The sequence below is a fragment of the Euleptes europaea genome, chromosome 2 (assembly GCF_029931775.1).
Source record: "Euleptes europaea isolate rEulEur1 chromosome 2, rEulEur1.hap1, whole genome shotgun sequence".
Lineage (NCBI taxonomy): Eukaryota > Metazoa > Chordata > Lepidosauria > Squamata > Sphaerodactylidae > Euleptes > Euleptes europaea.
Window position 1 is genome coordinate 74,916,618 of NC_079313.1, and position 22,934 is coordinate 74,939,551.

The following is a 22,934-nucleotide window of genomic DNA, read 5'->3' on the forward strand; positions in this document are numbered from 1 at the left end:
GGCGATAATGTGTAGTAGGTAAAAGGTGCGTTAAGGCTCTTAGTTAAATATTTGCTGGCAACCCTTTTATTTGAAATAGGGCATAGGTTGAATGGATGATAAAGTGAGCTCTTTCCCCAGACTTTGCCCCCAGCCAGGTATTTTGAGCTAACTTGATGGGGAGACTCACTGCAAGTGAGCACCCACCTGAGAGAAGGTGTGGGGTTACCCATCTCACTGGCAATTGACTGCAGCATCTGTTTATGGAGAGATAAAAGAAGGAAGGAAGCTGACACATGGTGAACAGGATCGCTGTGTTCTTCGGCACTTTGCAAGCCCCACCATCATGACATTCATGACAGAGAAAATGGCAGGCACGCCTTACCATCTCTTGCTCCTGAGTCTTGGGTTCTCTTTGGTTTATGTGCTGATGAAAGCAATCCAATTGTATTACAAGAGACAAACACAGCTCAAGGCCCTTGAGAGTTTCCCAGGCCCTCCAAGCCATTGGCTGTATGGCAACATCCACCAGGTAAGGGAAAGGAGGGGAAAGGATATACTGGATGTGGGTGAATTTTGAGTATCACAGGAAGCTTAATTCTTGAATAAGTTGGAATAACTTGGTGATGTTATATGACAGCAAACATTGTGGGTTCCATAAACGTGGATTTATTTAATTATTAACAAGACTTAGAAGAAATTATCTAAATAATCTAAGCAGAGCTTAAGAAATTCTGCAGTAGCACTAAGCGACCTCCTCCAGTCATGCTGTTTTGTGGCGCTTGACCGAGTGGAAAAGTGGCATAAAATGTTTTAAATAAATAAATCTATATTGATTCAGAAATTGGTCCTAATACATCCATATCAGTGTGGTGCAGTGGTTAGAGTGTAGGACTAGGATCTGTGAGACCCAAGTTGGAATCTTCACTCTGCCATGGAAGCTCGCTAGATGACTTTGGGCCAGTTACTTTCTCTCTGCCTTGCCTACAGTATAGGATTGTTGTTGTAAGATAAAATGGAGGAGGGGAGAATGATGTTGTAAGCTACTTTCTGTTCCCATTAGGGGGGGAAAACATGGTATGCATATCAAAATAAATAAATAAATATTTGGAGCCAACATGATGCAACCCAGAGTTTTCTTGTTTGTACCCTTGGTGCTTCCTGTAGGAGGGACATGCACAGATGAAAGTTCTGAGTAGTCCTCTAGGTTAGGCTGAAGGCATGCTATAGAGACATGAATGAAATGTAATGAATGAATGTAATGAAAATAAAATTCCTCTTACAGATCACCAGCTCCAGAGAAGAACTGAACATAATGTTGGATTGGGCAGAGAAGTACCCCTATGCTTATCCACAATGGCTTGGGGGATTTTCATGTATCTTAATCAGCAACCATCCTGACTATGCCAAAACATTCTTTGGCAGAGGAGGTAAGTTATTTCATTTTGGCATGATCAGTAGTTGTGTTTAGTTAGAAACGTGTAATGATATGTTCATAAAACATTTTCTTAGCTTTATTTCATGCCTATGGGCATTTCTGCATGTAAGGCTTAAATCATAAAAGTTTTTCTTGTATTGTTTATATCAACATCTCACCATTTTTCATCTGGGAAACAGTTAATCCTCTGGCTTTATATATTAACTGCAGCATACTACACTTTAATTCCAATGCATTAAATTCATTAAATCTACTGTAATATGGAGGTACATTTTTTCAGTATGTGTGGCTCGGTTCAATAGGAATCGGTAATATTCTGAGCAAGATTTAATGATCTTATTTTGGATATATTGAAGGTAAAGGATGTTAACCTATGTATACATATTTAGTTTCAGGCCCCATTGAATTCAGTGGAACTTGTGTGTGTGCTGTCAAGTCACTGCTGACTTATGGCGACCCCATACGGTTTTCAAGGCAAGGGATGTTCAGAGGTGGTTTGCCATTCTCTGCCACTGCATCGGCTGAGAAAGTTCTGAGAGAACTGTGACTGGCCCAAGGCCACCCAGCAGGCTTCATATGGAGGAGTGGGGAATCAAACTTGGTTCTTCAGATTAGAGTCCAAAGCAAACAGTTATCATCTTATATATATCTGATAAAAAGCTATACCGTTGCTATTTCTACACTGCACATGGAAGAAAAAACACTTGCAGCAATAACCCAATGAGGCTTTCTTGTGGTTCAACTATAGGGTTGTGCATATCGATAAATCTGAACCGATAAATCCGCCCCCTAGTATATAGCAACCATCCAATCATTAAACATTTCAATCACCCACCAACCTCTTCTTTCTTACTCTAGAGGACTACATTTTATCTTACAGCAGCATACATTTAAAACCCTAGATTAAATAAACCACTCACAAAATATTTACAGAGCAAAACGCCATAATAACGATTCCAAATTTTTAAACAATATATATGTCTAACCACATCATATATCTTTAGGAGGCACGTGAATGGGTGTATGGGTTCCAGATATGTCACACAGGGCAGAAAGGTTTATAGCTTCTTGTGGCATCACAGAAGAAGAAAAATGCACCATCTCTGCTATGGCTCACACAAATGATATTGGTTGTTCGAACATAAAATGTCTCATAATGTGGCTCTATATGGCCCACAATGATGATGTTCACTTTTAATGTAGATTTTATTTTGTAGCATTTTTTATTTTCACTTTGTAGATCCCAAGGATAGACTCACCTGTGAGAGCTTGATTCCTTGGATTGGTAAGTGTGCAAGTTTTTTGTGTGTGAACAAATTCTTTATTCAGCATTTTTATGTTCAAAGTTCAGGACAACTATTGTAATTAGAGGTGTGCATTAAAATGTTATTTTTCAGATCTGGATATATTGGAGTGAAAAAAATCAGCATTGCCTATTTTGGGGGTTCCAAATACTGGTATAGTATTTGGATCTCCCCCCCCCCCACCCCCAGGAATCCGATATTATCTGGCTCCATTATATCCCATTGAGAAACTATTGGGGGGTGAGGGCTGAAGGGCTGTTTTTTAAGATAATGGCACCAAAATTGTTTCATAGCTGCTGGTGCCTTCCCACAGAATAACTCCCAAGTTTCAGGAAGATTGGGTCAAGGGGTTCAATTCTGTGGGCCCCTAAACTAGGTGACCCCATCCAACCTCCATTGTTTCCAATGGGGGAAAATTCTTGTTTTCTCCAGGGCAAAAGCAAAGAGCCATGCCTGCAGCAACCTCTAATCAATGCCTACCATGCAAGAAATAACAGCAAACCCAACAGAACCAATGTAAAACCCAGGAATCCCACGACAACCACAATCCAAGGTGGCAAGCCCTGCATAACTAATGTCAAACCAGAGAATCCCAGCAGAACAAATTCAAGGGGGGGCACTTTTGCAAGCCCAACAGAACCAATGTCAAACTACAGAGGCCCAGCAGGACCCAGGCCAATGTGGCAGTGCAAACCCAACAAAACCAATGCCAAACCAGAGAATCGCAAAAGAACAAAGTACCCAGCCCGTCAACTTTCTCAATGGGCCTCATCAAGAACCTCAGTGTGGAGCAGCACCTGGTGGTAGCTGACTCAGTGACTCTCACCCTGCCTAACACTGGTCTCCCCACCTCCACCCAGAACATCACTGTGTTGCCCCCAATGCAATGTCAGTACACTGCACAGTTTTTGAAGCACTACAGAAATCTGAGAAATTGATTCACCGTAGTTGGATGCTGGCTTTTCACCTTCATATATCTTCAAAAGCATCTTGAACAAGAGACAATAGCCCCTTGATTTCAGATGTATACACAGTCTTACCTCTGCTGGAGCATGTCTAATAATGAAACATTTGCAGTGACTTGCTACAATCCAACTAATCCTTTTGCTATTTGCATGCATAGGGAGAGGACTGCTTGTCTTAAATGGACCCAAGTGGCACCAGCACAGGCGGTTGCTGACACCCGCCTTCCACTATGATATTTTGAAGCCTTATGTGGCAAAGATTGCAGACTCAACCAAGGTGATGCTGGTAAGCAACCTATGCCCTTATTGTGAGATCAGTGGAAATGGGGAGAAGTGATCTCCTAAATCTCAGCTCTACTAATGCATTTTTTGCTTTAAATCCTATGCAGAGTCACTCCAGACTAGGTGTATTGAAATGAATGGTTTTAGGCTGGAGTAGCTTTGTATTAAGCCTGAATTCTCATGAGAAGATAAAAGTCATTGGAAAGGACAACAATGCTCGGAAAAGTTGGAGGCAGCAGAAAAAGAGGAAGACACAACATGACCTGGATTTACTCTATAAAGGAAGCCATGGTGCTCGGTTTTCAAGACCTGAGCAAGGCTGTTAATGATAGGACATTTGGAGGTCATTAATTCATGGGGTTGTCACAAGTCAAAAATTATTTGATGGCACTTAACACATAGGCAATTTTTGCATGGTAATTAGCAATGCATTCCAGGCTGAATTGCCCTGCAGATGTTTTTGAATTTTGCATGGTGATCCGTCATCCCAGAAGTGACTGTGAAGCCAGCACAGACCTGCTTCGCATTACAAAAGAGCCCACTTAACACAACCTTTTGTCTTTGCTCTGTCCCCCCCATGCGAAGAATAACCAGAGGGAACCATGCAAAACAACACTGGCTCATTAGCTATGCACATGCTAATGGCTGTGCAAACAAACGAAGGAGCAGGTGAGTTGGGGGTGGGTGAAATTTCTCTTTTTGTGTCGGGACCATGAATAGGCATTTTTAAGGTCAAATTTTTAAAAAGAGCTTTGAACGAGCTTCAAAATTGACCATGCATAAATGGCCATACACAACTTTGTACAGGATTGTACTGTAAATGTAACAATAAAATTATTGAAGTCTATTTTTTATGCACGTCTTGCTTGGACCAGTTGATCAAGTGTCATCAGAAGAGTCACATCTCTTTGTTCATGAAATGTTGGGGATCCAGGCCATATGTTTCCTAATGCTTTTCCTGGAGCCCTTCTCAAAGCTGTATGTGACCCTCCTGTCACTTGGCCACTAATAGAGCAGTCTCTCGTTGTCCCAAGCTTCCCAAAATTCAGCTGCAACTCGAGATTTCTTTCACAACTTCTGCATAAGAATGGTCAGAAGCAATATGAGCACAAAAATCCTCAACTTTATGCAGCAATAATGTAGTATAAAGTAAACTGGAAATCCTGTTAGGAATAGCATGAGATTAACAGATAGCACCCCAACAATGCAGTTGTTGACAGAGAACGCACAAGGTGCAGATCCTGCATCACTGTTTATTCTACCTATGGCATGGTGCGTATTTCACATAAAATTGGTACACATTAAAGATGCTCAAAAGTTCTCCACAAACATGCTTAGAGTATGGACTTGGCTTTCTTGTAATTCCTGGAAATACTAAAAGGAAAATTATAACTGACGTCCAAATACTTTTGATCATAATTTTAAAATAAGTGTAGGAATGTGCATCAGGAAAAAAACAGCCTTTTTCAGATCTAGATTTCTGGGAGGACATAATTACCTGTTTTCCCGGGTGTTTGGGTCCCAAATACCAGTTTGGTATCCGGATTCTGGGGTGTTTTTTGGGGGGGGGGATTCTGATATTATTCAGGTTCATTTTTCCTCTATGGGGAATCTTTCTGGGTGGATGGAGGGACAGTTTTTCAATCAAATGACACTGAAATTGCTGCAGATCTGATATTGCCAGTCCCCTAAAGAACCCCCAAGACCAACCACTTCAATTCTATGGGACTCTGAACAAGTACCCCTTGCCATCCTCCATTGTTTCTTATGGGGAAAATGCCATGCTTTCTCCAGGGCAAAGAATCACCAAACACACAAGAGTAAGCAACCACTGGCTTGTCGAAGGCTTTCACGGTCAGAGTTCATTGGTTCTTGTGGGTTATCCGGGCTGTGCTATCCGGGCTTTCCTAAAGGAAAGAAAATGCCAAGACCACGGTTACACAGCCCGGATAACCCACAAGAACCAACCACTGGCTTCCTTATGTAAACAGAACCCCAAGATTTAACCTGATATTGTGATTTAAAAACACACAGTTTTCTCATCACTGTTTCATCTTTCAAGAGCCAAAGCTTTGCATTCTGGTCATGACAGTAACATACCTTCTCTTCATGTTTCCTACTTTAGGATAAATGGGAAAAGCTGATAGCACAGGATCCTACAAAGTCTCTGGAGATGTTTGACCACATCAGCTTAATGACTCTGGACAGCATAATGAAATGCGCATTCAGTTACAAGAGCAACTGCCAGACTGACAGGTCAGTTTTGGCCAAGTCTAATAATATGGATGTTCTTGGTAGCATTTGACCTATTTGGACAACTGAAGTGTTTCACTTCTTTTCTTCCAGAGATCTAGATTATTATGTCAAAGCTGTGTCAGATCTGAATTACTTAGCATTTAAGAGAATCACTTCGGGAGTGCTGCAAAATGATCTGCTCTATTTATGTACTCCATCTGGGCGACACTTTAAGGAAAGTTGCAGGTTGGCACATCATCATACAGGTACTCAAAAAGTAAAACAATCTCCATCAGCTCCAATATAAGCTTCAAAGAGATCAATATCTGTGTTCAAATGTGTGATTTTGCAAAGATGCATAGCTATGGAGTGGCACACTGAGACTGATTCTGGCTTGGATCCTATGCTGGGCAAGCAGAGCTGTGCTGCATAATCAATTTTACTGCTTTCCCTTTCCTGCTGCAGCTTTCTATGCCTCCCCTAATTGGGCCTTTGTAGGCAGTGAACTCCCAGAGGCACCATGGGGGCAGAATCGGAAGGATGCAGTGAGAACTGGCGATCAGTGAAAATCTACCTCTCTACCTCTTCCATGAATAGAAAGGGACATTAGGATTTAAGCCTATGTCTTGTTAAAAGACCTCTTCGCATAAGGCTTCCCATAAATCACATTCTTCTTAAAGATGTGTAGTCTCCAAATTCCTGCACAGCAATAATTCACATTTTGCATGAAGTGTGCAATTGTAAGGCTGATATAAATTGTGCAATTTAAACTTATGATCGTATTTTACTTGTTTTGCATAAACAATACAGGTTCTGCTAGTCATGGTGAGGGAACATGAAACATGCAATGATAAAGCAGCCTCAATAGACTCCCCCATGTTACCCAGATAAGTGATTTACAGTGCCATCCTAAGCACAGTTAAACTAGAACTGCTGAAGTCAACAAGCTTGGAAAGATGTAGCTCTGCTTTGGATGGCATCCTTAACCAACTAGCCAAGACCATGTTGCCAATCCTGGAGGAGATGTTATTCCCACCCTTATTCCTTTAACTGCCCTGCCCTGGATAGCCCAGGCTAGCCCTATCTCATCAGATCTTGGAAGCTAAGCAGGGTTGGCCCTGGTTAGTACTTGCATGGGAGACCATGAAGGAAGTCCACGGTTACTACATAGAGGCAGGCAATGGGCAAACCGCCTCTATTCCTGTCTTGCCTTGAAAACTCTACAAGGTAGCCATAAATCAGCTGTGAATTGATAGCACTTCACACACACACATGCCCTTAACCAACTGTTCTTCCCTCTGCTGCCACTAGAGGTCAGAAAGTAGTTGATTTAACTTTCCTTTAAAACATAAGGTATTCCACATCTGTCTAAACCCTTCCTCAGATTATGGAAAAGGAATTAAGTCCAAAATATATAAAGAATTATTTTTAAATCCCCAATGCCATTAATGAATTCCTGCCTTATCTGTAATTGTAAGATAAGTTGGAAAATGTTTTAAATACTAAGCCCTCTGTCAACTTCATGTGTTTTTTTGTTTTATTGTTATATTGTTTTTATATTTGTTTTTTGTAAAAAAAAATTGTTGTTATTGTCGTTTATTTGGGTGGTGGTTTTCTGTTTGGAAAATTAATAAAATGTTTTAAAACTTTCCTTTAAAACAAACAGATCCCCCCTTTGCTTCTTACCTGTTTCCTCTGAACATAAGTTGAACTCTGACAGCCAAATTTGTCTTAGCTGTTGCATAAATCTAAATTTTGGCTGGATTTTAGGATATAAGCTGCATTGAGTCACATTGATGGAAGAAAAGCAGGATATAAACATTTTGAATAAATAAAACCAACAGCCACAAGATTTTCAGCATGTAAATGTCTTGGATTATCCTGATTAAAGGGCTTGTCTGCGTTCTAGTTTTCCTCACTTGTGTGGCTGTTGCTTTGGGGTTTTTTTCTGTTCTGCATGTGTTTTGCTCAGTCCAGAGGCTGATTACATCAATTTATGTCCAGCATGTCTCCCTGCAGATTTAAACTGCAGGTTTTTATGCTGAACATAAAGCAGTGCAATATTGAATTGACCACTAGAGGGAACAAAACATATGCAGAATAGAAAAATATCCCTGAAGCAGTAGGAACGCACAAGCGAAGAAAATGAGAATGTGGAAAAGCTCATAGTCTCTTCTTTCTAGAGAAACCAAACATAAATGCTAACATAACAGCGACAAAATAAAGTAGTAAGTAACTCTACCATACATAGTTTCATCCTTTGCATCTGTGGAAGAGAACTGAATATTAGAGGCTAAAGGATTCTTTAAACCTGCAAGAGGTTTTGGGGGTGTAAGTTCCTCCCCAAAGTTCTGGATTTTTTGCTGGCAACTCTGTTCATCCAATTCAGACAGCTGTTTACGACACAAAGAAGATATTTCAAAATCAAGTTGGGATGAGATAAGCATGAGATTTTGTGAGTCTGAGGGCACTTCCTCAGATGCAATGAAGAATTTTTACAGGAGATCTTGGTGGTAAAGTAACTGTATTTGAACATGCTCTAATTTCTGTGTCTTAAAATGTTTGCTACCTGTCCTACACTCAAGGGGCAATGTCATATGGACACCTAAGTAAATAAATGTAAAGAAATAAAGTTGATATATCTTGGTGCTGTAACTGCCCCTTGTAACTAGCAAATGGCAATGTCTTGCACAGAAAAAGTAATTGAAGAGCGGAAGAAGTCCCTCCAGAATGAAAGAGAGCTTGAAAAGATCCAGCAGAAGCGACACTTGGATTTTTTGGACATTCTTCTTTGTGCCAAGGTAAGAATCAAATTAAGTGATATAAGCCCCACCCCAGCACACCCTATATTTGGGATTACACAAGTGCCAACACTCCAAATCACCAAGCAGATTAAGTTTGTTTTGCAACTTGGTTTCTGCTAGTGAGATAATTAATGTTAAATAACAACATATATAAATGCAATGTATAGTCTAAGAGGAAGTTATCTGGGGTTCTGCGGAGGCTGGGGAGATGCTCATCTAGAGTGACCATCTTGCCAATGAGGTGAGTGACCTTCTTCCCTGCCTGCTGTTCCTCCCCCTCCCCGCATTTACATTTGAACCCAATCAACCTTGTAAAAAACCTGCTGCTATTAGGCAAACATTACAGCTCCCCCTAAATGTGTTCTCCTATTTGTATATGAGAAATGTCTCAACCCCCTTCCCTCCTGTTGCCCTAGAAATCAGCCCAAAGACAGGGAAAGGATCGAGAACTTTTTTGCTTTTTTAACTGCTGCTATTTAGAATTCCCTAATATTCCTGAGCCCTGACCTGGATGGCCCAGGCTAGCCTGATCTCGTCAGATCTCAGAAGCTAAGCAGGGTCAGCCCTGGTTAGTATTTGGTTGGGAGACCACCACGGAATACCAGGGTTGCTGTGCAGAGGAAGGCACTGGCAAACCACCTCTGTTAGTCTCTTGCCATGAAAACCCCAAAAGGGGTTGCCATAAGTCAGCTGCGACTTGAAGGCACTTTACACACACAAAAAATATTCCTGAATGAAGCCAATTTTTTAGGCTCTTTTCGTGAACAAAATAGCCATCTAACTGTTCAGATTCTCTAATGTTTATTCAGCTTTAAAATATCCCCAAAACAGTGATAAGATATTTTGGGGGTATTTTTGGGTTAGATATACCAAATGCATATCCCTAGTGGTAGTGTCTCTAAATGGGTTGGGTCACAGAACTATGATAGAAAAAGCTACAAAGAGAGCCAGCATGGTGTAGTGGTTAAGAACTGTGAGTGAACCGGGTTTGCTTCCTCATTCCCACACATGAAGCCGGCGGGGTGACTGTGGGCTAGTCACAGTTCTCTTAGAGCTCTCTCAGCCTCATCTCCTTGCAAGGTGTCTGTTGTAGGGAAAGGAAGGGAAGGAGATTGTAAGCCAGTTTAATTCTCCGTAAAAAGGTAGAGAAATTAGCATATAAATGCTAATAAGCACACAGAAGCAGTAGAGGGAAGGGGGAAATACACATTGTCCTCTCCTTGCAATCAGCGAAACCAAAAAGCTGGCAAAGTCATGTGGCTTTTCTCACTTCCCAGATACTGGAGCCATGCTTTAGCCATGGTAGTGCAAGTCACTTCTTGTGGTACTGCAGCTGAAGCCAATTCATAGGACCAGGTGTAACACTTTATGTTTCTGATATCTTTGATATGATGTAATTTCACATGAGCTTTGTTGGGATTTATTTTGGTTAAAAAGTCACCCAATCATTCTAATATGTATTACTTGTCTTTAACCAAATTATTTTCCTTCCCTCTCCTTTGTCAGGATGAAAATGGAGTTGGCTTGTCTGATGAAGATCTCCATGCTGAGGTGGACACTTTCATGTTTGCGGGCCATGACACCACGGCCAGTGGGATCTCCTGGCTCCTATATTCCATGGCTCAGCACCCAGAACACCAACAGAGATGCAGGGAAAAAATCCAGGAAATTCTGGAGGATCGTGAGGATATTCAATGGTGAGATCAATCTAGCTTGGCTTTGTCTATTTCTTTAGTGGGTTAAACTCAAAGCCAAATTCTGGGAGACTCATGAACAAGTATTCTGATATTTTAAGGAACAGAAAAGCAGCTACAGGAAGCTGACTGTATCAGAGAAAGAACATTTGGGGGAGGGCAGCTGCTGTTGAACTCTTCAAGGTTTCTCAGATCAAAACTGTCCTCCCCAGGATACTTTTCTTCCCACAGGAAAAAGATATAGGATTCCCACAGATTTTGCCCCTCTCCTGTAGGCTGGAAAGCAGCTTGAAAAGGAGAGAAGACATTTTGAGTCTAAAAAACTGCAGAAAGGGAAAGGGTTGAGCAGTCTCACTTGTGTTGCTTCCACTCATGACAGGGTGAAAGCAACTTTCATTTCTTACCAGTACTAGCCCTGTTCACAGGTTATAGTGAACACACGTACATTCTGCCGGCATGCATATGGATACATCTGTTTGTAAGAAACAGCCAAAGTGTGTTAACTTGAAATGAAACCAGGGAACCATAAATGTGCAGTCTCATTCACTCCGGTATACATGCATTGAATGTACCATGAAAATTACTTAATGCAAATCTAAAGAAAACTCAAGGGTACATTGTACCAGGATTGTATGTGCATTCACTGTAACTATGAACATGGCTACTTTCTCTCTCATGGTACTTTCCATCTGTCAGACACCTGACAAAGAGCTATGCCTCTTGTAAGCTGATATCCCAAATAATCTTGTTGGTCTCTAATGTGCTACTGGGCTCAAATCTAGCTTATTAGATGTAGAATCATGAGGCTGTTGGCGTTCTCCTTGTTTATGTGATATCTTTTAACTAACATATCCTAATCTTGATCATATATTCAGATGTATATGATCTACTTGACTTTAGTGGTACTTGGTTCCAGGCAAGTATGTTTATGATCTGCTACCTTTGGGCTGAACTACACATTACATTTGATGTGACTACCACAGGGACTTACAGTTAGACAAGTTCCCTGTGGGAACTCAGATTTCAAGTGTGTGGGGCCTGATTTCATATCAGGACTGGCATGGAGAAAAGGACCTCCTGCATTTCCCATGAGCCATTTGCCTGACCTGAATTGGTCCTGGGGGCCAATATTTGATAGGCTATATATACAACTGCCAATAAACCCAATAGTGCCATGGGGCACTCCAGATCAGGAAAACAATGGGAGGGGAAAGAAGTCTCATGTGCCATGGGCTCCATCTGAATTGGGGTCCAGTGCACCAGAGAAGTGAGTTCCCATGAGGAACATTCAGTTGACATCTGGCTGTAAGTCCCCATGATGGACACATTTGTGTCAAAATTAATGTGTAATTTGGCCCTCAGGGTTTAAAGCTAATTAATCACAGACATTGGAAATAATTCCTTCTAAATTCCATCATGATTACAAAATAGCCATGCCTGTTTAAAAAATGGACCAGCACAAAGTCACCAAAATAATTACTATAGTAAGATATCACGTTTCTCAAATCATTAATTGCACTTGTGATTTTTATTCCATTATTTGATAAAGTAGTAGAAGAGAATTCAGAACTAATGACTGGACTTTAAATAAGAGACCGTTTGACTTTGATCCAGATGTTGTACAGCTGATGGAGCTTGCTGATTCACTAGCAGAAAGATGAATTACTTTCTCTACAACTTTCAGGGATGATCTTAGCAAGATGACATACATCACCATGTGCATCAAGGAGAGTCTACGCCTGTATCCTCCAGTTCCAGGAGTGTCCCGACAGCTGAGCAAACCCATCACTTTTTTTGATGGACGTACTTTGCCTAAAGGTTTGCATAGTCTCATCTCCTCCTCTTGCTTAAAATCTTATTTTTTATTCTCTTCTTTGTTTCTCAGTGTTGGATGACACAAAGAACCTGAACAGAAATCATACAGCTGACAATGTTTAACTTTTCCTGTGATTGTACTACTAATTGTTGAGAGCCAGCATGGCGTAGTGGTTAAAAGCGGTGGACTCTAATCTGGTAAACTAGGTTGGTTTCCCCACTCCTCCACCTGAAGCTTTCTGGGTGACCTTGGGCTAGTCACAGTTATCTCAAATATAGGGTTGTGTATATCGATATACCCTAACCAAAAATGAACCCGAAATTAGCTGTTTCGGCAATATTTGGGTTTTGGGTTAACTGAATACCAAAACCTGGGAACCTGCCCAAAGCCAAATAGGTGATTCCCGAAAAAGCCTAATAATTATTTGGCATTTTCAGATTTGGTTATTCGCTTTCTGCAGTCTCCACTTTGTGGCCCTTGTTGCATTTTAAGGAGAGCGATCTCTTTTCTTCATAATCCTGCCCCCTGGCTGGAGGGAGTGAGCAGGCATTTTGGTGTGGTCAGTTGGATGGCTCACTGGAGCTTCCCATATGGCCGATGGCAGCAATGCATTTAGCATTGCTGCAAAGCCAGCTGGTGCAGTCTACCTGGATTGCAACACAGGACAACCTAGAGAGAGGGAAAGAGGAGGGCCAGGAATTCTTAGTGGCCAATAAGGTAAGGATGACAGTGTTCTTTCACCAATCACAGAAGGTGTTTTTTGGCTGGAATTATTTTCAGACTTTTTCTGTGCTTGGCCAAAGACTATAAAAGCAGGTCTGGTTTCCAGACCAGGCCATTCCTCCCAGAGGTTTGAGAGAGTTTGGTGGCAAAGCTTGGTTTTAACTCCTGCTGTCTGATTCTCCCTCCCATGCATTATTACAAATGATTTACAAAAATCCCCACCCTTGTGGGTGGGAGTGGCCTCAAACACAATCCCCGAAGTGTGGGGAATTAGATGCACAACACTTTGAGTTCTTCCCTTCAGCCTCTTGCACAGATCTAACCATCCTCTATTCCTTTCCCCCCATTGTTTTTTAGACTTTCTGATTGCAATCAACATTCACGGTCTTCACAGAAACCCAGCTATCTGGCAAGACCCTGAGGTAACTACTTTCTCTTAAGTAAGGGGAGAGGTGCTCTCATATAACTTAACTGAAGGATTTCTCTATAACTTGAAGTTCTATATGGCTTCAATGTGTACATGGACCTCTGAGTGATAGGGGAATACTCCATTTGCTTTAATTTACAAAAATGCTGGTGGATGCAACAGAGCCATCTAAACTGGAAACCTGACCCATCACATTGAAAATAATGTTTCTTTTTACTGTTCCTACAGGATGCTAGATATAGCATCCTGTATAATAATTTATTAATATAGTCACTGACCAGCAGAAAAGACAACAACAACAAATGACCTAAACCTAAAAATTACATATTGCATGTGTAAATAAAATTTATGCAAACATCACATAACTTGGCATATCCCCCTTAATATTTTAAATAATAAAATATTTCAGTTACTCTAATCCTACCAGGGTACAGCATATTTTGATAGCTGCAGCACATAATTTAGCAGTCAGGAGTGAGAACTTTGGTTTTTCATTTATTAAGAGCTTGTTAGCCAGAAACATATCTGGTTGGCCAGGGAAAATGTTAAACAAATGGGAAAGAAACCTTGTGCGGACTTCTTGGTTGAACAAACAGCGAATCAAAACATTTTCTAAGGTTTCAATATCCCCTGACCCACAAGAGCAAAATCTTTCTGCCATAGGGACCTTCCTATACCTTCCTTCTACCACTGTCGATGGTAAAACCTGGCACCTAGCAAGGGTGAAAGCTTTCCTATGATTGATAAGCTCTAATTGGGAAAGATAGGCTGCAGGGGAGCCTATCTTTTTCAGGTGATAGGAAAGGCGATGATCTCCTGAGATCTGCCTAACATTCGATATCATTCACCCTTTGCTTCAGAAGGCATATTGCCTGATCTTTGCCCTGAGCCAACAGGGAGAGTGGGGAGAAGCCCAGCCGTTCCGTTTTGTTGTTGTAAACTGCCTTAAGCCATAAGGACTGGAAATTATCAGAGGTGACAGCCCTTGAAGGTTAAGATTTAGTTTGAGCCACAGGGTAATGAAAGCAAGACATATCTTTGCCTCTAGCTCTGCTGCATAGTCACTGTGGACTCTCCTTGAACCAGAAGCATGCAGGACTACTGATGCTAGATATGGTTTAGCTCATCTATGGTCACCTTGGTGGCCCTTATGAGGGCAAAAAGATGGAATACAAATTTTGTAAATAATACGTAATGAAATAATTACACAGTGACACAGAATTCAAAGTTTAGATTTTAAAGCAACAGAGCTCAGGAATGAATAAATACTGATATTCCAATACTTGAAGAAAATAGTATAAGCTATTACTACAGCTTACTGTTAATTACTACTAATGCTGTTTACTGGTATTAAATAACACTGCCAGCTATTATTAATTATGCATACACCCATGAACTCTCTTACTTCAGGTTTTTGATCCTACACGGTTTTCAGCAGAGAACTCATCCCAAAGGCATCCTCATGCATTCATTCCATTTGCAGCTGGATCAAGGTGACTATGAATCTTTCTTTTTAAAAACTAACAGACAAGATATTGCTGGTCTCTTTTCAGCATGACTGAATTCATTTCAGAGTCCTAGGAAACAGTTGGAGCTAAAGGGAAGGAGATGCCACTAACAAGTTTCTCTGTCCAAACAATTCCAGGAAAATATTAACACACAGCTTCATATGGTAGGTAGAAGGCCTAGTTTCAGTACACAGGGTCATGCACTAGTCAATGCTTAACTGGGCTATTTATTCAGGCCTTAAACATGGAAACACAAGGGTCAGATCTCTGTGAAAAACTAAGGTTTATTTAACAGTTGGAAGAAACATGCTGACACTTTAAGACACATTTACAAATCCCTTGATGTATTGCTAGTATAGTTAATACATAACAAAGACAGTTCATACTCACCCACTTTGGACAACATCACATGCCCAGAGAATATCAAAATAGTTCATTTGTTTTCCTCAGTGTCATGAAGAGTAAGGTGCTTGCTTCTCAACTCATGTCACTCTGCGAGAGTTTTCTTGAAGGACAGCCCCCCCCCCATTTTTCTCTCACTCCTCATAGGGGTGGGACATTGCCAGCTGCTGCAAATGGTAAGCCTTGTGGCCACACAAGACCAGGTCACCTTGGCTGCAAGGCCACAAATGCAGGGTGGCAAAGATTATGGCTGGTGCCAGACCAGTGCATAATCTCCATCCTGTCCAAGGCAGCTTGTCAGGTGGTCATGCATGGTCAAAGGGTCTAATTAAAAGGCCCAGCTTTAGGGAAGATGTAAGGAGAAGTTCTGAACCCATTTTCCCCAAGAAAGAACAAATCTTACAACAGTGGCCATATAAACATGGATTTCAGGCCCAACCAAGTTTTCTAAATTGGGTTTATCTAAATCAGCCATATGGCTAAGAAGGACAACTCTCACCTATGGGAGCTCAGCATGGGGGCGGGGGGACCCAGTTGCCATCCTGCTTGAACTTGGCACTATAAGCTCCAACTCTCCCACCCTTCGCTTGGTAGCATAAAACTGTGCGTGTACTAGCAGCACTTAAAATGGGGGAGGGAAGCATAGTGCTGTTTGGCATTTTAAATCCAGTGAGTTAGATATGAAGGGCATGTTTGCTGATGACCATGAGGATGGAGTCAATATCAGCTTTGGCCATTATGCATGACATATTTATGTTATTGATTTGGATTTTTATTGGTTTCTTTTTACTGTCATGGTTGGTTTTAATTGTAGTTTTCTTGGTTTTGTTTAATTGTTGTGAGATGCCTCCAGCAAAGCTAGGACTTTTCTAAATAAAGACATAAAATTAATTTAGGAGATGACTAAAGGTAACAAGTGCCCTCTCTTGCTAGGCAGCCACCCCTAGGCCTCCTCATAATTAAAATACCCAGTAGAATCCTCCTTGGTACTTTTATGGCTCACTGAGGATTCCAACCCAGAGCTCACAGAGCCCACATCCCAACCAAAGTCAATACAGGGTGACAGAATTACTATTTGTATCTATACCTGCCTCAGGCATCCACCACTGTTCTCTGATGCAACTGCATATAACAATTGACATTAAGCTGTTTGGATATAAACTGAAGGCCCTTTTGCAATTACAAAAAACGGTGATTTCCAATAACTTCTTTCTTTCCCTTTCTCCATAGGAATTGCATTGGACAGCAGTTTGCCATGAATGAGATGAAAATCGCTCTTGCTCTGATACTGCTTCGCTTTGAAATCTTGCCTGACCCAGCAAATCTGCCCATTCCCATTCCTCAGCTCATCCTCAAATCCGACAATGGGATACACCTCTTCTTAAAGAAACTCAAATGATAAACAGAGAACTTTATATGAAGAGGGTCCTTCCAAAGTTGGGCACAAAATATGACTGTTGGAATATAATGCCCATTAGGGCTGTTGAATTAAAAAAAATTCGGTATAGTTCGGATTCGGCTGAATTCGGCCCGTTTAGATTCGGGATATGCCGAAGTCCGAACTCCCCCGCTTCGGGTCCGTGCAATTCGGCGGGAATTCAAAGTTCGGGAAAAAAATTCGGCCGAATAAAGCCATTAAAAACACAACCGCGCCTTTCCGCGGCTCTGGGGGGGCATTTTTGGGGGTAGTGGTCCCAAACTTTCAGAGGAGCTTCAAAGGACCCTTCTTGCCAGACCCCCCAAGTTTTGTAAAGATTGGGTCAGGGGGGCTGAGATATGGGCCCCGAAAGGGGTCCCCCCCACCCTTAATGTGCATCTCTGGGCAGAGCTTGCCGCCCACGCACAAAGCTCCCAGCCCCGACAAACAGCTGATGAGAGCAAGGGCGGGGGAGGTGCTAAGAACTTTGAAAGCAATACAACTGCAAAGCAACACCTTTGCAAACATGCAAAGGGCGGGGCAGGTGTGAAGAATTTTGCAAAACAATACAACTGCAAAGCAACACAAGCACGCAATGCAACAGTGCAAAGCAACACAATACAACTGCAAAGCAACACAAGCCTGCAATGCAACAGTGCAAAGCAACACAACTGTTGCTTTGCAACAGTGCAAAGCAACACCTGACACCTGGGAGTTTGCAAACCATGGAAAGGGACAGAGGCAGCTAGCTATGCATAATGAGCAGGAGGGGGTGGAATTTCTCCTTTTGCATTGGACTTGGGACCAGGCAGATGCATTCTTTAAGTCACCATTTGAAAACCAGTTTTGAGCAAGCATCAAAATAACCTAACTGATCTTATGAATGAGGGAAAACCTGAAGACATAAAAATGAAGCCCCCCCCTCAAACCAGGGAGAGAGAGACTGAAGGGGGAACACACACCCCAGGCAGAACCGGCAAAAGCCCCCTTTGGCTTCCCCCCACCCACAGAAACTGCTCCCTCCCCACACACACACAGACTCTGCTTTCCCCCCCACACACACACAGAGAAAATAAAAATTACAGATTAAAGCCCCCAAAGGGGTCTTACTGTGGCTGTCTTCTGTTCCATCAGGAGCGGCTGGGAGGCTGGGTAATCCAATATGATTCCATTTGTATCCAATATGAGATCCATATGTATGCATCTCTCGAGGGTGATCCATTCTTCCCAACAGAGAAAAGGGGAAAGCCCATATCTTGGGGGGCCCTGACCCAATGTTTACAAAACTTGGGTGGTCTCTTATGAAGCCTTGTCTGAAGCTCCGCTGAAAGTTTGGGATCGGCACACCCAAAAATGCGCCCCCTGCAGCCACGGAAAGAGAAAAGGGGGGGAGCCGATATTTCTGCCCCACTGAACCCATCTTTACAAAACTTGGGTGGTCTCTTAAGAAGGATTGTCTGAAGCTATGATAAAAGTTTGGGGGCTGCACCCCCAAAAAAGCGCCCCCTGCAGCCACGGAAATGGAAAAGGGGGGAGAGGAAAAAGGGGTGGAGCCCATATCTCGGGACACCCTGACTCAATGTTTACAAAACTTGGGGGGTCTCTTAAGAAGCCTTGTCTGATGCTCCGCTGAAAGTTTGGGGTCTGCACACCCAAAAATGCGCCCCCTGCAGCCATGGAAAGAAAAAGGGGGGAGCCCATATCTCGGGACCCCCTGACCCAATGTTTACAAAACTTGGGTGGTCTCTTAAGAAGGCTTGTCTGAATATCCCCTGAAAGTTTGGGGTTTGTACCCCAAAAAATGCGCCCCCTGCAGCCACGGAAAGGAGCGAATGTGCACAAGCACCCCCGCACACACACACGAAGATTTCCCTCTCTCTATCTCTCTCTCACTGGCCGGGCCGCACATCAGCTGATTCCTCCAGTACTCAATCCTGACTGATTGGCTAGAAGAAGACCCAGCTTGGCCACCGATTGGCCGGGGGAGGAGAATGCTGCTTACTGGAGGTTATGCTGCTTACTGACGGCCGAATTTGCCGGATTTATTCGTGAACTCCCGAACTCGCTGAATTCGGCCCCCCCGGTTGCCCACCATTTTTGAGTTTGGTTCGTCCCGAACTAAAAACCATCGAATCGAGGGAAATTCGGCTGATTTTCAGTTCGGGCCGAACCGAATCAACAGCCCTAATGCCCATCCCTGAAGAGAACTCTTGGACTTCTGCCTTTATTTCTACTGCTGATAGTTCTGCAGTATACTGAACATGTTTAAAGTGAAAGCCTGGCTAGAAATGGTTTTTGTACCACTGTCAGGGTAATCACTGGTATGTAATCTACTAGGGATGTGCATTCAGATATTTCTGGTCTGAAAATATATCCGAAAAATACCTTGAGTTTCGCAAATATATCCATGATTTTTCAGGATACTGCAAAATGGGTCCTGAAAAATCCTGGAGATATTCAGTATTAGCCAGGAATATTGGAAGCTGGTGTTTACAGGCTCCCAGGATCCCCCCCCCCAAATTGTGTTTCTGTGTCTCCCAGGGCTTGGTATTGGCTTGCCAGGCTGCTTTAGGTAAGATTCTGTCAGTTTCAAGTGTTTTTGTTGTTTGCTGGAATTGGTTTGTGTTGGGTTCACAGGTTTTTGTGGATTCTTGCAGTTTATGTTGAGATTCTTGTGTTTTACATCTTTTCGCCGTTTTTTTCCTCCATGTGAAAAAATGGAGGACTGCTAGGGGCACCTTGTTCAGGAGTCCATAGAATTGCATCCCTGGGTCCAACTGACTTTAAATTTGGGGTTATTTATAGGAAAGGCACCAGCAGCTTTCCTGAAATTTGGTGCCACTACTTTTAAAAACAGCCTCCTGGAAAGATTTCCCATAAGGGAATAATGGAGATGAAAAATATCAGAAACAAGGAAAAAACCTGGATCTGAATACTGGTATAGGACCAGGAGATGGAATATCAATATTTTGGACCCAAAAATGCTGATGTTTTTCCCCTGCGCACCTCTATAACTGACCACTCTGCTTAGAAAAAGCCTTCCTCCAACATGTGACTCTTCGGCTGGAGAAAGAGCCACATAAGCTGTAGGAAGGCTCTTTCAGCTAGAGAAGAGCTTCAGAGTTTGCTGACTGGATTGTGGACAACTGGCCAATGGAAGTGTTCACCACAAACCAAAGCCACAGTCTATCATGCCTTCATTCAGATTACTTAGCAGTGATATGCCATATGACATCTTGCACTCATGACAGAAAGATCAACCACAACACATGCTTTTCTACAGCACCTCCCACCGTATGGAATGGGCCCCCTGAGGAAGTGAGCAGGGTGCCATATCTACACGGTTTTAGGAGCCACTGTACAACCATTTGATACACTAAGGCTTTTAATGGGGTACAAGCTCAAGGTGGTTTTTTTTGGGGGGGAGGATTAGTTGGGTTTTTATTGTTCTTTGTACATTTTAAAGTTAGATTTGTAAGCTGTCCTACAGAGACCCCCAAAGGAAAAGCAGGGTTTGTTATATATATTAGGTTCTTTTCATGATAGGACCTATCATGGGAGAGATTGTATGCTAAGGACAATAGCTTCAGCTTAGTCATTTTAGCTTCCAGACAGTTCAGGGTTGATTTGATCTACAACCCACTTATTTGTCTTTTTGGCTGTCCACGGTATCCGTAAAACTCTCCTCCAACACCACATTTCAAAGGAATCTACTTTCTTCCTGTCAGCTTTCTACATTGTCCACCTTTCACACCAATACACTGTAATAGGGAATACAATGGTATGAATTATCTTGATTTTATTTTATATAATTTATTTGATCACATGTATGTTTTTTAAAATGATCCTCATGCTTCTTAAATTGAAATGAACCCAAAATAAAGTTGACCACTGCATCACAACCACCCAGCAGAAATTGTACCTTATTCGCTACAGGCATGTATATATCAGGAATTAACAGATTAATCAGCTATGTTCTTAATTGCTTATATCTGCTACAATAAAATAAGACATGCTTCATGGTCTCAATAGAACCCATTCCATATCCACATAGAAACTCGGAGTAGGGCTTTTTAGAATAGCACCCACTCAAAATGACTGTGGGTAGTATATTGAATCTGGCTAAAAAGAAGGCTCTTCGGTAAACTGAGATGGCTAAAAATCAATTTATGGACAACAAGAATTTGAACATGTAAACCCGAAAAAAGCAGGAGAGCACACTCAGCGGGCATAGAGAGCAGTGCTGAAGTTCAGCATCTGACATTTAGCACCTACATACCCAAACCAAAGATTAACACACAAGTCCTTGGAAGGCTCCCCTCAGGAAGAGCAAAGAGAAATGTTAATCAATAACTGAAAATTAAAGACCACACTTTTGCCTCCAGGGAACTCAGCTCTGATAGCAATCTCTGCCATGCAATATGGAGTACCCAGTAACTTTCTTAAAAACCTATGCAGAATAGCATCAAGATGCTCACGTACTAAAGCATCCCACAAAGGAACACCATAAAGAATCTGGGCAGCTATTTTGGCTTCAAAGATGTTAATAGCGAAAGGAATATCTTGTCCACCTCTGGAGAAGAAAAACGCTGAATTCCTTTAGACAATCTTAAGGCCTTTTGCTTTCATAAAGTCTAGATGATTACTCCAGGTCAGATTAGATTGAAATTTCAAACGTAAATAGCTGTAGCTGTTTGTTTTCTGCAATTCCTTGCCATATAGTCACCAAGCATAGGAGGTGAGTTGGGGGTTCTTAGCAAATACTACATTTTAGGCTTATCACAGTTGACGGTTAAACCCCCCGTTGCAACAATAATATCCAAATGCTTAAACAGACGATGCAATCTGACAGGGGAGCGAGCTATTAACAAAGTATCATCAGCATACATAGGAGTAGAAATAGAGGCGTTTGCTAACACAGGCACATGTGAGTTTGACAGCCTAAGCCTGTCAGGAAGATCATTTATATAAAAATCAAACAGGGAGGGCACCAAAACACACCCTTGCCTAACCCCTCTATGCAATTGAAGTGAGTCAGACAGCAATCCCTGCTTGTTGATTTGTGCTTCAGATGTTTCATATAATGAGCAAATGAGCAAAAGTAGGGGAGCATCAATACCATAGCTGCTATATTTCTGCCATTGTCTATTTCTTGGGACTGAGTCAACGGCCATCTTTAAGTCCATAAAAACAACAAATTGATCCATTAGAAGGTATTGTATATTTTTTTATATGATGGGACAGTATAAATCAATGGTCCAATGTAGAATAACCCGATCAAAAGACCACTTTTGGCCAGTATGGAGTTTTCTGTCATCCAACTAGATAACAGATAAATAACAGGTAAATAGATAAATAACAGATAAATGACAGATAGGAAGCAAACAACTTACCCACTACAGAAAGAAGACTAATTGGGGGATTATTCCCCAGTTGAGACTCATAGCCTTTCTTATAGATTGGAACTATAATTGCCTGTTTCCAGTTTTCAGGAATTCAAAACTCATTTATTCTCATGAAGGCCTTGGCTAGTATAGGGGACCACCATTTGATCTTATTGCAGAAAAGATCTGGAGGTAAAAAATCAGGACCAGAGGGCTTTCCTAACTTCAATTTATTGATCAATTTTTCTATTTCTAGCGCAGTCACTTTGGGGCAAGATGGTAAATTTTGGGTGCGAAATTGAGATAGAACAGCTATTGGGTGGGATTGCGTAAAAAGTTCCCACTCAAAGTACTGAACCCATGTTTGAGAAGAAACAGAACTCCCCATTGAGTGTTGATGACCGGCATTAGAGAACAAGGACCAAAATCATTTTGTGTCCCCCCCCCCCCCCCAAAGGCATCAATAAGAAGATCCCACTGCTTGGATATACTGCTTTGGATATACTGCTTTTAAAAGTTTTATTAAGTTTATCTTCTTTTAAGCTGGAGTAACAAT

The 22,934-nt window shown here is 41.8% G+C and overlaps 1 protein-coding gene across 1 annotated transcript; it reads left to right on the plus strand.

The window, feature by feature from the left end:
• Positions 1–325: 325 nt before the first annotated feature.
• On the plus strand, positions 326–16,976 carry LOC130473598 (cytochrome P450 4A11-like). Its single transcript, XM_056845157.1, has 12 exons — positions 326–511; positions 1,265–1,409; positions 2,658–2,706; positions 3,849–3,972; positions 6,094–6,224; positions 6,315–6,469; positions 8,898–9,004; positions 10,514–10,704; positions 12,386–12,519; positions 13,598–13,662; positions 15,078–15,160; positions 16,808–16,976. Exons 1-12 carry the CDS (start codon positions 326–328, stop codon positions 16,974–16,976), a joined length of 1,539 nt encoding a protein of 512 aa, XP_056701135.1.
• Positions 16,977–22,934: the final 5,958 nt, after the last annotated feature.